Source organism: Phyllostomus hastatus, unplaced genomic scaffold, assembly GCF_019186645.2.
Source record: "Phyllostomus hastatus isolate PE091 unplaced genomic scaffold, TTU_PhHast_1.1 phas_scaffold_501, whole genome shotgun sequence".
Lineage (NCBI taxonomy): Eukaryota > Metazoa > Chordata > Mammalia > Chiroptera > Phyllostomidae > Phyllostomus > Phyllostomus hastatus.
This window is the reverse complement of record NW_025334033.1, coordinates 68,816,914-68,830,306: the sequence shown is the minus strand read 5'-3', so window position 1 is coordinate 68,830,306 and position 13,393 is coordinate 68,816,914. Positions and strand designations below refer to the sequence as shown.

The 13,393-nt window shown below is 66.9% G+C and overlaps 1 protein-coding gene across 4 annotated transcripts in view; it reads left to right on the top strand.

Annotated features, from left to right (window-relative positions):
* CCDC85C (coiled-coil domain containing 85C) overlaps positions 1–13,121 on the top strand; it is a 65,861-nt gene extending 52,740 nt beyond the window's left edge. Inside the window, exons 3-7 of one of the 4 annotated variants that reach the window (XM_045822050.1) lie at positions 1,912–1,950; positions 4,532–4,636; positions 8,775–8,870; positions 9,435–9,533; positions 10,027–13,121. In XM_045822050.1, the coding sequence (XP_045678006.1) occupies positions 1,912–1,950; positions 4,532–4,636; positions 8,775–8,870; positions 9,435–9,533; positions 10,027–10,116 (429 nt within the window). In that variant the 3' untranslated portion in view covers positions 10,117–13,121. Of the gene's footprint in view, positions 1–1,911; positions 1,951–4,528; positions 4,637–8,774; positions 8,871–9,434; positions 9,534–10,026 lie in introns of all 4 variants that reach the window. The other 3 variants (XM_045822049.1, XM_045822052.1, XM_045822051.1) reach the window with 3 other exon arrangements.
* The last annotated feature ends 272 nt before the right edge of the window (positions 13,122–13,393 follow it).

The following is a 13,393-nucleotide window of genomic DNA, read 5'->3' as shown; positions in this document are numbered from 1 at the left end:
CTCATTTTGACCTGGTCACTGCTGTGAGGGCCTATCTCCAAAGCGGCCGTGTCCTGAGGTCCTGGGGGTTAGGACACGTGAGCGGGGAGGCCCCAGTTCAGCCTGCGGCCCTGCTGTGTCGCCCGACCCGGGAGAAGGTGGCTCTGGGTCCTGGAAGAATCCCCGAGCCAGCTCTCAGCCGGCCTGGGGCTTCGGCAGAACTCTGCATGTCCCGGGGTCTCGGCCTCCTCCCCCATGAGACAGATGACGGCGAGGCCACCGCGGCGCCTGTGGCTCTGACTGTAAGCCAGCCCCAGGGACGCCTCGGGCAGCGGCTCTTCTCCCGCCTTCCCCTGACCCCGGGTCCCGGGATCCTCCGAGGTCTGGCAGACCGAGCCACCTGGCCTGTGGCTTGGGCCTGCCCGTCTCCGAGTGAACCACGTTCCTCTGTCCCTTGTCTGAGTTTTGAACCCTCTGGGCTGGGGGAGCGGGGACAGGTCTGCACCGTCTAAGCCCATGTCTCAAGCCCCTGAGGAGGACCGGCCGTCTGAGCAGGGGTCCGCTTGCCCAAGGCCTCTGGAGATGCAGCCCCGGGGATGGGGGCGCGGGGGGGTTGGCAGTGGCAGCTCTGCTCGCTGGTGTCCCCTGTGACAAGAGTCTCCGGGCTGTTCCCGCTCCCCTCACCTGTCTGGTGTTTGGGGTCGGCCGTCACACCCCCACCCCCTTCGCTGGGGGCATGTGGTCTCTTTAAGTGCTTCATTAACAAACCTCAGAACCAGCCCGGCTTCTTCCTTAGCCGGGGAGGAGAGCCCCTTTCCAGCCTCTGAGCAGATGGGCAATCTGGCAACAGGGGCAGGAGGACGGCAGGAATTTCTCCTCTGTCCCCTTGCCCGAGGCGGAGCCGGTGTCCACCGTGAGCCCCGTGCAAGGACAGAGTCAGCGGGGCGAGAGGCCGGGCCCAGGGCTGTCAGCCAGAGTCCGGCTCCTGCCCGCCAAGGGCCGCGTACCAGCCGGGGACGGGGGTGGGAGGGGGTGGGGGGGGCCTGGGCCGGTGGCCGGGCCTCTCTGTGCCTCCGTTTTCTCATCTGCAGAACGGGGGCACTTGAGGGGCCCGCCCCAGGGTCAAGGGCAGATCTCTGGAGACACGGAGGGACGCGGGCCTCTGAGTGTCCTTCCGGACCCCAGTGTAGGTGAAGCAGAGACCCCGAAAGTTGGTTTGCTCAGGTCCAACCCAACGTGATGGGGGTTGGGAGTCCATGCCCCCCCAAGGGGCCACCCCCTTCCTCGGAGGCCCTGCGGCCTGCCCAGGGGCCCTGGGAGGGCCGGGCATGGTGGCGGGTGAGACCTCGTCCACATGCTCCTGTTGGTCCTGGCGGCGTGCACCTGACACGGCGGGGCCCGCAGGGCGCACGGAGCAGTGCCAGCTGAGAGTGCCACGGCGGCCGCACTCGGGGACACCTGGTTGGGAGGGGCCCGCTGGGCCCCGCCGTGTTCTTAGTGGTCTGCTAATGAGTTCTCCTCAAAGTAAAGAAAAAAAATTAAAGTGAATCAGGTTTGTGAGGAGCCTGAGGAAGAGTGGGGGGTGTCCCCACCCGGCCTTCTTTAGCAGCTGGGACCTGGGGCGTACCCCAGCCGGCCTCTCACGGGGCAGCTGCATTCTGGCGGGAGCCTGGGGGAGTGCTGTGAGGGGGATGGCGTCCTGGTGTCCATGGGGGGCAGGCGCTGCCGGTCCTTGTTATACCTGGAGCTTTAAACACGAGGGGCTCCTGCGAGGTGCTTGGGGGCCCCCTTACTCCCACCCTTGCTGTGGGAAACCTGCTCCGGCCAAGCTGAGGCCCTGGAGGCTCTAGGCGGATGGGTCTCTGGGGCAGGGGGCCGAGGTGAGGGATGCGGCCCGGGGTGCTGGCTGACACCACCCCTCTTCCCTTCCAGCTGCCCTGCCCCCACGCCCTGCCGAGGAGCTGGCTTCAGGTAGAGCTGCCTGGCGGACCTTGGGTGCCCAGTGTTGGGGGTGGGGGTGGGGCTGTCTTGAGTGCTGTGTGGTGGTGCCCTATCTGCTCTGGGTCCCCTCACTTGGGCCCCCTCCCGGGACCTGCTGCACCGGGACCCTTCTCACCTGCTCTCCAAGGGCCCACCCCACCTGTCAGTGTCTCCCCTACCCTGCAGGGGCAGCCCCGAGGGGCAAGGTCGGAGGCGGGGTTGGCCAAGCTGGCCCAGGTCCCTGCGACAGGTCCCTGGGGCCCAGTGCTGGGCTTCCTCCCCCCCTCCTCCCCCCCGGGGTCTGGTGCTCCTGGCGGTCCCCTGTGAGCAGGCTGCTGGGTGGGGCCAGGCTCCCCGCCTCCGGTGCCCATGCTCACCCTGGAGCCCCTGCCCACAGTCGGGCGCTACCACCAGCTGGGGAGCACATAGTAGGAGCTTCCTGAACATAAAAGTGCTGCAGCAGAGGGTCCCACTCCAGGGCCAGAGTCCTTTGGGGTGGGAAGGAGGGGTCAAGTGAACAAACCCCGGAAAGTGGCCTGCCCACAGCTGCCGGCCCCCCGAACAAGGAACCCCACATGACGGGGGGGCGGGGGCTGCCCCGCCACGGCCCCTTCTGTCCAGCCCCCCTCTGACCGTGCTCCCAGGTGTTGAGGGGGCGAGGCCAAGGGAGTCCCTGCAGCTTTGCCAGCAGAAGGCCTGGCGGGAAGCAGGTGGCTGAGGCCCAGGGAGGCTGGGGTGGCCTGAGCCCCCACAGCGGGCAGCCTCGTAGTGACAGCCCTGGACAGAGCCCGGGTGTCCGTCAGTGCGCCCTCGGAGGCCCTGCATCCTCCCGGGCCTCTCCCGCTCCACAGGGCTCCCGCGCCCTTGGGGGGCACGAGACAGGCTGGGTGGGCTGTGCTCTGTTCTCGGCCCTGGACGGTTTCCTTCTGTTTTAAGGGTTCGGGGGATCCTGAGGAGCAGGCCCAGCCCCCCCGCCCAAGGCCGTTTCAGCTCCGTTCCCCTCGGCAAGGAGAACCTAGGGATCTCTTTCTTCCAGCGCACTAACAGGCAAATGCCAGGATTTTAATTTGGATCTAAGTGCAATTATGGTTCCTCATTTCGATGCGTCATTAGTCACGTTGCCCCTAATGAGAGATTGTGCATTTCCCCACCAGCTTTGAGGCTGGCTAATAAAGTTCTGATGTGCAGAACACGGGCCTGCCAATATTTATAGACGGTCACTGAAGGCAGGGGTGGGAACTGCGTGATGCTAATTAAAAACTCCCCCCTCCCTCCCTTCCTCCCAAGGAAACCGTCCGGGGGGGCGAGGGAGGAGACATGGCCCAGTGTTTTGAGTATCGACATGGGGGCTGTCTCAGAACCCCATTTGGTCCAGGGCCAGGGAGGCCGGGAGGAGGTGGGACTCGGCCCAGAGCAGAATCCAGACCGGGTGTGAGGAAAGACCGAGTGGGCTCCAGCGCCCCGGGCTGACCGGACAGGGCCACAGTCGGACACACAGCTGCCCGGTTGTATCCAACATCCATGGTCGTGCTCCAGGCTCCCTGGTGAGACTGTGCCGCACTTTGGGGGCCACCGTGAAGGGGTGATGAGCGGGGAAGAAGGGCGTGGCCCCGCCCCTGCCCCTGGCCCACCCCACCTCCTCCCCTCCAGGGTTTGTTTGGGTAACTCAAGGGCCTGCTGATTGATGGGACTCTCCCCTGCCCGTTATCTGCCCCGCGGCCTTCCCTCAGTGCCTTTGAAGTCCAAAAGGGTGCTGGGGCCGGAAATGCCATGAAAGGCCCAGAGGCCTGGCTTCTGCTCAGCTGGCCCCCGGGCCGGCTGGGATGGAGCATGGCCGCTGCCTGGTCCTCTCTGTGTCCTGCCTGGGTGCCAGCCCCCCGTGCCAGCTTCTGCCGGGAGGGGTGGGGGAAGGGCCAGCTGTGCCCTGCAGGAAGCTATATAAGGCCAGATAGCTGTGTTCATGCGCTCATCACTCACGCACTCATTCACCCTTTCTTCCCTCCCTCCTAAGCTCGCGCTGGGCATCAGTTAGGGGCCCAGCGTGCACTGGTTCCCGTGGGTGCAGAGGGGTGAGGCCCAGGGCCTGTGTTTGGGTGCTGCTGTCCGATGGTGGAGGCTAAGGGGCGCCCTGAGCAGAGAGCCCCGTGAGGGGCTCACTCTGCAGCGAGCCCTGGCACCCATGGAAGGCAGGAGGACTTCCTGTGGAAGAGGGGGTTCCGGAGGGTGCGGGGAGCCCCAGTGTGTGGGATGCTGGAGCCCACATTGTCAAGGGGCAGGAGACCGTGCCCTGGTCACTCACCTGCTGCCCACATTTGTGCAGCACGGCGGGGGTGGGGGGGGGCAGGAGGAAGCACCTGCCTGGATGGGGAGTGAGGGGCTGCAGCAGGGGGTGGGGGTCGAGGGGGTGCGCAGGGCCTCCCGGCAGGAGTCCAGAGCGGACCACAGCAAGGTCATGAGGAGCCGCTCCAAGGGCCCGGCTAGTACCAGTGGGGCGCAGTCCTCGGCCGCCTCCGCCCGACCCCCCTGCCCCCCCCACCGTCTAACCTCTGCGCCCCTCTCTCCCGTGCAGCAGGGGGGCTCCGGGGAGTTCCGGACGCTGCGGAAAGGCTTCTCCCCCTACCACTCGGAGTCCCAGCTCGCCAGCCTGCCCCCCTCCTACCAGGACGTCCTGCAGAACGTGAGTGCCCCTCCCCCGGGAGTCCCACTGCTTCCCCGAGGCCCTGGCGCCTCCGGAACCCTCGGTCCCCGGGCCAGTGGGGAGGGGTGGGGGGCTCAGACCCGTGGGCGATCTGCTGGGGCCTGAGGGCAGCTGGTGGCCGAGCTGGGTCAGGGGCAGGTAGCAGGTCAAGGCCTGGCCTTCCTCTTTCTCCCACCTTCTAGAGCTTTGTCAGGGCCCGTGTGGCAGTGAGAGGTGGAGGCCCGGCTCGGGGTGGCGGGGTGGTGTGGCGGCACCGGGCAGTGTCCAGAGGCCACGAGAGCGGCTGCCCAGCTGCCGTCCCACCGTGCGACCCCGTGGCCTGCGTCCGCCCTTGGACGTGGTGGGGAGAGGACGCAGGGCTGGTGCGGGTGCTCGGGGTGGGGCTGGGTGTGTACATGGGGGTCGCGACCCCAGGCTTGGCGACGAGGGTGGGGGTGGGGGTGGCACACTGCAGTTGTCCACAGGGTCCCCCAGGGTTACCCCGGGGTGCGGCCGGCCCTGGCAGGACAGGGAGGGTGGCATGGGGCCCACTGTCTGGGACGCGGACTCTCTGAGACGTGTCTGCCAGGCCTGCGTGACCTCCTGCGTGGGACTAGCGTGCCCGGATCGCTAGGGGCAGAGAGTCCACGTGCGGTGGCCGGGGGCTGGGAGGCGGCTGCACGGGGGAGGGGTTGCTTTCTGGGCTGGTGGAAATGTTCTCTTGTGACGGCGCCCACCTGTGACTACGCCGAAAGCCACTGCCCAAGAAGCACTTACCCTCCCGAGCTCGGCAGAGGATCGGAGCAGGAACAGCCAGCGTTTGCCGAGTGTCTGCTGCGTGCCGTGCCGCGCCGCGCAGGGGGCTCACCTCACGCATAAGCCACAGCGAGGCAGGGACCCGGCCTGTCGGGGCCAGCCCGGCGTCACTCTGTGGGTCCTGGCCCCGCTTCTCCCCTCCCCCGGGGCCAGCAGGGACCATCAGGACTCCCCTGCAGAGCCACGCTGGCCTCGGTGCTGGCGGACGCCTGTGACCGCCGGCGGAGCGGGCTGTTTCTCCCGGAGGCCCTCGCCCCTTGTCCAGGCACACAGCTGCCCAGGCCGTGCGGACGGCAGGGCCGCCGGCAGCAGATGCTCCAGATGTTTAGGCGGGAGCCCGTGGCTGAGTGAGGGTCCGGTCGCCTCCTGAGCAAGGGCCCGGAAGAGCCGGTGACACCCATGTGGGTGGCTCCTCCACCCCATCTCCCCCCACCACCCCGTCCATTCTGGTGGTGGAGTGCTGTGTCCTGACGCCCTCTCGGCCATCTGCGAATTGTCCCGTGCTCTGCAGCCTGGCCGGCGGGGCTGCTGCGCTGGTCAGGCCTGCAGGTGTGAGCAGACGCAGCTGGGCCCACGGGGGTGAGGTGGGTTGCCGGCTCCCTGTCCTGCCCCCTGCCCGCCTGTGGCAGAGGCCCAGCGTCTCCCAGGGCCGCCCCAGCTTCTCCCCCACGAGGGTCACTGGCCTGGGTGGCCGTGGGGTGGGGGGCGGGGCTTCTGCCTCAGGCTACAGGGGTTACTCAGGCCCCTTCGAAGGAGCTGTCCCCAGAGGTGGGTGGGTGCTACCCGTCAACCTCCCAAGACAGGAACCAAGGCTTCCCACTGCCCTCCAGGGGAGCTGGTCTCCTCCTGTGTCCTTGTCTGTGGGCTTTGTTTTTAAGCAGACAATTCAGTGGTTTCTGGTACAGTCACAGATTTGCGTCATCATTACAAGAGAACATTTTTATCACTGTCCTCCCCGCCAGAACTATTCTCCTTAGTATTCCCCCTCCCTTTCCCTCCCTACCCCCCTTCATCCCTGGGCAACCACTCACGGACCCCCTCTACAGATCTGCCTGTTCTGGGCCCCTCATGGAGGTGAGGGTCCCACGACACACGGTCGGCTCTTTGTGACTGGCGTCTCTCGCTGAGCACCCCGTGTTGAGGGCCGTCCACGCTGCAGCGTGTATCCGTTCCGAACCCCTTTTTATCGTTGAAGGGCAGTGCGCTGCATGGGCATGCATTCTGTTTATGCATTTACCGATTGCTGTGGATTTGTGCCTTGTCTTTTTTTCCCTTTTTCTTTTTTTTCCCTATTGTGACCAGTGGCGCTGTGAGCATTCCTGGCCAGGTGTTTGTGGGGACGGAGGTTTTCCGTTCTCTTGGGTAGACTCTGGTCTCCTCTCCTGGGGCTCCAGCTCTGGAGTCCCACAGACCCGGGTTCGAGGCCCAGCCCCCTCTTTTACTAGCTGTGCGGCCTTGACAAGCCACGCAGCCTTGCTCTCCCCAGCTGGACGATGGGGATGTGAGAAGCTGGCGGCTGCCCGGAGGGCTGGAGTGAGAACTGAGTGGGCAGAAGCCATGGGAGGCCTTCCGGGGCGGGGGGGGGGGGGGCTGTGCGTGGGGGGGTCCTGTGCCGGGGAAACGGCCCCAGCTGCATATTGTTGGTGCATACTGTTTGTCCAGTGGTGGCTGCATTTACTGGCTCCCAAGGCCACGCTCTGGCCCGGGGATGCTGGCCAGGAGAGGGCTGCTCTGCACAGCCTTTCCAGGCTGCTGCTCCTGGCGTCCCTCCTGCCTTTGCTCCAGGAGCCGGCCCCCTTACAGAGCAGGTTGTTCTGGGAGCCCCAGGTGCGGACAGGACAGGAGGCCGAAGGCGCCAAGAGCTGGGTGCCTGCCCGTACACGTGTGGCTGTCGCCCCCTCCTGGCCGATGGGGGCAGTGCAGCTTTCTGCCTCAGGTCACTCACCTGTGTGTGGCCTGCCTTCCACCTGCCTCAGACCCCCAGAGCGCCCAGATCTTTTTGCCCCCTTCACATGACAGACCTGGCCTGGGCACCAGAGGCCAGGCACCTGGGCTGAAGTCAGGCGGCATCCAGGGCTCTGCACACACCCTGGGACCCGGGGAACCTTTCTGTCGTCCAGATGAGGAAACTGAGGCAGAGTGGGTCAGGCCCTGCCTCCAGCCACAGCCAGCAGAGCCTCACCCAAGCCCAGCTTCTTTGGACTGCAAGGCTGGGGGTCCCTGCCTTCCTGCTGCTGGCTGCAGGGGGAGCCTGCGAGGCCCTGGGGGCAGGCAGGTGGGGGGAGGGGAGTGGGTGTTGGCTGCTGGGCAGAAGGTTCTGGGCCCTGAGGGTCTCCGCACAGCATGGTTGGATGGGCAGGACCCCAGGACGGTGACCCTCAGCCAAGCCCATGCATTCTGCTGGGGCCCTGGAGGAGCCATCGGCCCATGGAAGGGAAGGAAACGGAGACTCCAGGAAGAAGGGCGGGGCCTGGGGAACCCGCGTGGTGGCCCAGCTTAGAGGCCCCCTCCCTGCCCCAGGCTCGCAGGCTGGCGGCGCTCCCTCCCGGTGTTTTCTGTCTGGACCCCCTCAGGCCCACTCCCAGGTCTTCTGCACACCTGGCTCCCGTGGGCCTGGGGCCTTCATCCTTGAGTTTCTCCCACGGGGCCCCGAATCCAGGGTCCTTCTCACAGCCCAAGACAAAAGCCCGGCACCCAGCTCCCTGGGCCAGTGACCCTTGTGGGGAGAAGCTGGAAGGCCCTGGGCAGACACTCGACCTCTGCCACAGGCGGGCAAGGCACCGAGAGGCTGGGCCCCCTCCTCACCTGGCCCATCTGGGCCCCCGAGTCTGGTATGGGAGTTTGCTACGTAACTGCCCATTAGAGTGTGTGCCGAGTCCGGTGGCCAGACCGGGCCAGGAGGCAGGGCTCGGGGCGGGAAGGGACTTACCACCCTGGGGCGTGGGGGGTGGAGTCAAGGTGTTGCAGCCACGGGGCCGTGGGGGAGGGGAGGCGGCTCTGGGGTCGGGACACCTGGGGTCTGCCAGGGGCTCTCTGTGTCTCCGCTGCCCCCCGGCCCTGTGAGCTGCCTTTGCGTGGGTGGTAGACCTTGCACGTGCTCCCCGTGGAGAAGCCCGCGTGGCGGCGTGGTGGGCTCCAGGTGCCGCCCCTCAGCCCCGGCACGCTCTGCGCACCTGCCTCCCCTCCCCATCAGCCTCCCCTGTTTCCTCCCGCCTGGCCCCGGGCCCTGCGGAGCCAGGGGCCTCACTCAGGGCTGGTCACACCTGTGGCCACCACCTGGGCCTCTGGAGGGCGCGCTAAGCCCCGTGATTCCCTCCCACAGGGCCCGGGCTGCCCCGTGCCCGAGCTGTCCTCGCCCCCCTCGGCCGTCTACAGCCCCGCAGGACAGAAGCCCGAGGCCGTGGTGCACGCGATGAAGGTGAGGGCCAGTGCCCGCCCCCCAGGAGCCTGACCGCTGCTGCCCTGCGGGCCACGTGTCCCTCGGGGTTGTCTGAGTCGGGCCTGGAACACTGTCCGGGGGGGGACTCCGGGGGGCTGGGGGGCCGTAGCAAGTACGTTATCTGTCCTCCCTGCACCTGGGGAAACTGAGGCCCACGGGTGTAGAGAAAGGGCAGGCACTGCCTCCAGGTCAGAGTCGAGGGCTGGACTGGAGCCCCGGTCTCCTTGGCCCGCTGCTCTTCACCGCTGGTCGGCTGCCCCCCACCCCCTGAGCCCCCACGCACTCTCCAACCCTCCCCCCACCCCCCGCCGGCCACATGCACGAGTGGGTGCTGTCCTCGACCCTTCTGCTCAGTAGTCACACGCCGGGCCCTGGGTGGGAGGGAGGCCACCTGTGCGAGGTAGCCGCCCGCCACGGGGGTGCTGCTTCCCTTGTGTGGTGTCTGCAGTGTCGCTGGGCTGAGGGGGGTGGGCTCAGAGGGAGGAGGGAGGGCCCGGCCCTCAGGCCTCTCCGCACCCTGGCCCCCGGGCCCTGTTCCTGCAGGTCCTGGAGGTGCACGAGAACCTGGACCGGCAGCTCCAGGACAGCTGTGAGGAGGACCTGAGCGAGAAGGAGAAGGCCATTGTCCGAGAGATGTGCAACGTGAGTGCCCCGGGCGGGCGTCCGGGCCTGACGGGGGGCGTGGTCGCGGCCGTCCCCGAGGTCTGTCCTCACCGCCCCCTGCCCCCTCGAGCATGGAGGTCCCTGGGCTGGGCAGGTCAGTCTGTCCTGGGAGCGTGCCCCTGCCCGCAGGAAGGGTCCTGTTTAACCTGTGTGTCCTGACCTCAGGCCCGGTCCCAGGCAACTGGCGGCTGGCCTCCCAGCTGGGTGGGGCCCCTGTTGACTGCTGGCCACACAGGTGGCGCTCAGACCGAAGGTGCAGGTGGTCCCCCAACTCTGGGGCCTGCGGGGCTGGGGCTGCCTGGGAGGGACGGACTCACCCCTTGACCGTCTCCCTGACACGGTTCTCTCGGGTGGCCACGAGGGTGGATGTGCGAAGCCTGGGCCTCCGTTTCCCCTCCGGGCCCCGCGGCTCTGGGGGTGCGTGGGCGGGCTCGGGACGGGCCCTGCACTCACAGCCGGCCTCTCCGCACAGGTGGTCTGGAGGAAGCTGGGGGACGCCGCCAGCTCCAAGCCCTCCATCCGGCAGCACCTGTCTGGGAACCAGTTCAAGGGGCCTTTGTAGGGCCCCTCCTCCGTGATCACGGACTCTCCCTGCCCGGGGCCCCCAGGGGAGGCGGCGGGCCCTCCGGCTGAGCCGCTGTCGTCTTCTGGGATGGACTGTACATAGGACGCTGCCGGCCGGGCCCCCCATCACCCCCATCTCTCACACCAGCAAACCGGGCAGCCGGGAGGCCGCCTGCTGCCCGCGGTTCCCTGCAGCCTGGTGGCCTGGGCGGCCGCTCCCGCTCCAGGCCCCGGCGTCGAGCTCCCCGGGCAAGAACGGAAGGTTGCTCTCTGACGCCAGGCCCCGGGACCCTGCGGGCTGGGCCCGCACCTCCTCCAGCCCTTGCTTCCTGCATGCCCCGGCCGCCACCGCACTGGGCCGAGGCTACTGGCAGCGGGGCATGGTGCGGGTAGCGCTTTTCATCCGCCTGCCGTCACCCGGACGCTGGCTCCCGAAGCACCGGGTCCCCTGAGTCCCGGACGGGGTGCTCCCGAGGCCCCTCCCCTGGCCTGTGCCCTGCTCCCCTGCTGCCGGCTGCCACTTGGTTTTAGGGTTCACACTCCCCCACCCCCCAGTGTCACCCTGCCCTGAGCCAGGGGTGCCTTCTCTTTTCGGTGGCTCCCTGCCCGGGCATCTCCATCGTCATGGTTCTCACGAGGGGCCAGGAGCACAGGGAGGCCGAGCAGAGGCCCCGGGCTGAGCCGCACATGCCCCCTCTCTCCAGACGGGTCACACCGGGTCACGCCTTGGCCTCCGGTCGGCCGTGGTGTCCCCCGGAGCCGCGCCCTGTCCTCGCTCCCTGTGGACAGCCGCAGGGCCAGTGACAGGAGCTCTGCCCTCCTGGGAAGGGGCCTGACCTGGCTCTGGCTGCAATTTGCTGCGTGACCCTCTCTCAGCCTCTCTCTGCCCCTGGTGCAAAGGGCCGCCTTGGCGGTGCTCTCGGCCACGCCTGTGCTCTCGGCACTGCAGCTGACGGCGTCACCGGCAGGGGGCGGCTGGGGGGCTGGGCCCCTGCCGCGTGATGCTGCCTCATCATCCGGTGGACCGTCCCCCTGCCCTGCCCTGCCCTGCCCGAGCCCGCTGAGGTGGGGTGGGGGCGCGAGGAGCTCCTTGCAGGCTCTGAGGGTCGGATGAGACCGTCGGTGTACATGGCCGGGTATACACTGTAAAGTGCGGTACGTGTTTCCAAGTTAGCGTTTGAGGAAGAGGAGGCCCAGAGGGGTAGGCGGTCCGTGGCTCCCCGCCGGTGAGACCCCAGGGCCTGGGGGCAGGCAGGGCCCCTTGATGCCGTTGGGAGGCTCTGGCGTCCACTCGCTTCTCGCCCATCCTCGGACCTCCCTGTTCCGGCGACACTGAGGGCTGCGGCAGCCTCCCGAGGCCCCGGGGGCTTGGCTTTGCATCAGGCAGTTCTGTCCAGGCCCGTGTGAGGGACGGGGGCCAGGACCCAGCTGCTCCCACTGTCCATTTGCCTTTGGGGTGACACTCTCAGGGGAAAGGCGTGCACCCCTCCTCGTTCCCAGGGAGCTGAGGGGGCCCTGCCAATGGCCGCAGGCGTGTCCCTCCTGCCCTGGGCTCTTTCTGGAAGGAACTTTCCATCAGGTCAGGTAGTGAGCTCCCTGTCATGGGGGGGCATGCACTTGGAGCAGGGTGGGCAGCCTTGGTCATGGCACTGCGTGATCACTGCCCGGGTGGGCAGTGAGCTGGGAGACAGAGGCCCCGATCTGGTCTTGGAGTCCAGAGAGCCACAGCAGCGGGGGCCCTGGGTCCATTTCGGTGGGAGCCATGTCTGGGAGCCCCTCGCCATGTTTGGGTCAGGTTGGCTCGGCCACAACCGACAATAAGCAATAAGGAAGGTCCGCTGGCACCTGCAGAAGCTGACCCTGGGGAGGGTGGCCTCCCAGGGACCCTCCCCCTCCGGGGGGGGAAGCAACGCTGCCCCGGGCCGCGGTGGCGCCCGGGTAGCAGGGCAGCGTTCCTGCCAGAGCCCTCCAGCCTGCCACGTAGGCAGGACGAGCTGGTGCGGAGATCCTCCCGTGCCCCCCTGCCCATGTCCCCCTGCCAGCATGGCGTGGGGTGGCTTCCTGGGCAGGACTGTGACTGTGATGGTCACCTCGCTGGTGTAATCAGCCGTGGAAAAGCTGCAGCAGCAGCAGCAGCTCTGCCTGACCGCGCACTGGGTCCCTTCACAGCTGTGGGGTGGGGCTGGGTGCTGGTGGGGGCGGGGGAGCTCCGAGGGGCCTCAGCCCAGGGGCAGCCAGGGGCCAGCTCTGCCGCTGACGGGGGTGGGTGTGTAGGGGTGTCACCAGGTGACCCTTCTCCCCTCGGGAGCCTTAGCTCTAAAAGCTCACGGTGGGTGGGGGTGTTGGTGAGCTTGGTGTCCTTTCCTAAAGGCCCCTTTCCATTCCAAACCCCGCCCCGCTTCTAGACCCTGAAGCCACGGGGCCGCCTGCCCCGGGGCCCAGCTCCCACTGTGACAGAGGCCGTCCTTCCAGCCTCGCCCCCAGGCGCCGCCACGCCTGCCTGGGCCCGCGGCCCGCCGCGCACATTTCCTGGGGTGGCGTGTTTCTATCCGGGAGTGGTTAGCTCCACACATCAGTGTTTAAAAAGTGACCTTTCACTTTTTTTTTTCTTGAAAACTTGAGAGGAAACAAAATACTACTGATTTTTTTTTTTTTTTTTAAACAACGCATGACTGCAGAGCGGTAGAGGTGTATATTTTTCACGACGGAGGAAGGGTCCGCCGCTTTCCGGAACTGGCCGGAGCGCCCGGTTCCCGTCCCCACGCCGCAGCCACGCTGTGTTTTCTGTAGGATGTGACCCCTGAGGGCGGGGGCCAGCCCCTCCCGGCTCCAGCCCGTTTCTACCTTCCATCGAACCCCTTTGACTGGGGGGAAGAGCGAAAAGAAATAGAACCTTTTGATAGTGTGGTAAAAACATTGAGCTATTTTAGTACAAGGTAACAGAAGAGTGTGACAGTGTATACTTTGCGCTAGATAAATAAAGGCTCTTTGCAAGCCTCCGCAGTGGGTGTGCAGTGCCTGTTTGTGGGGGGGGGGGGGGCAGGCAGGGCCGCCGGGCAGAGGGCTGTACCTCAGGAGGGCGGCCGCAGAGCACGCAGCTGTACCCCTCAGCATGGGCGGCTGGGACCACTAACTGCTACCCCAGGGGCCTCTGTGTAGCCATAGGTCAGAAACAGGATTTTGAGCTCAAACCCTCATCTGACTCAGGAACCTCTTCTGACTCAGGAACCCAGGTCTGTGCAGGCTGACAGCCCCGAGCTGGGCCAGAACCCCAG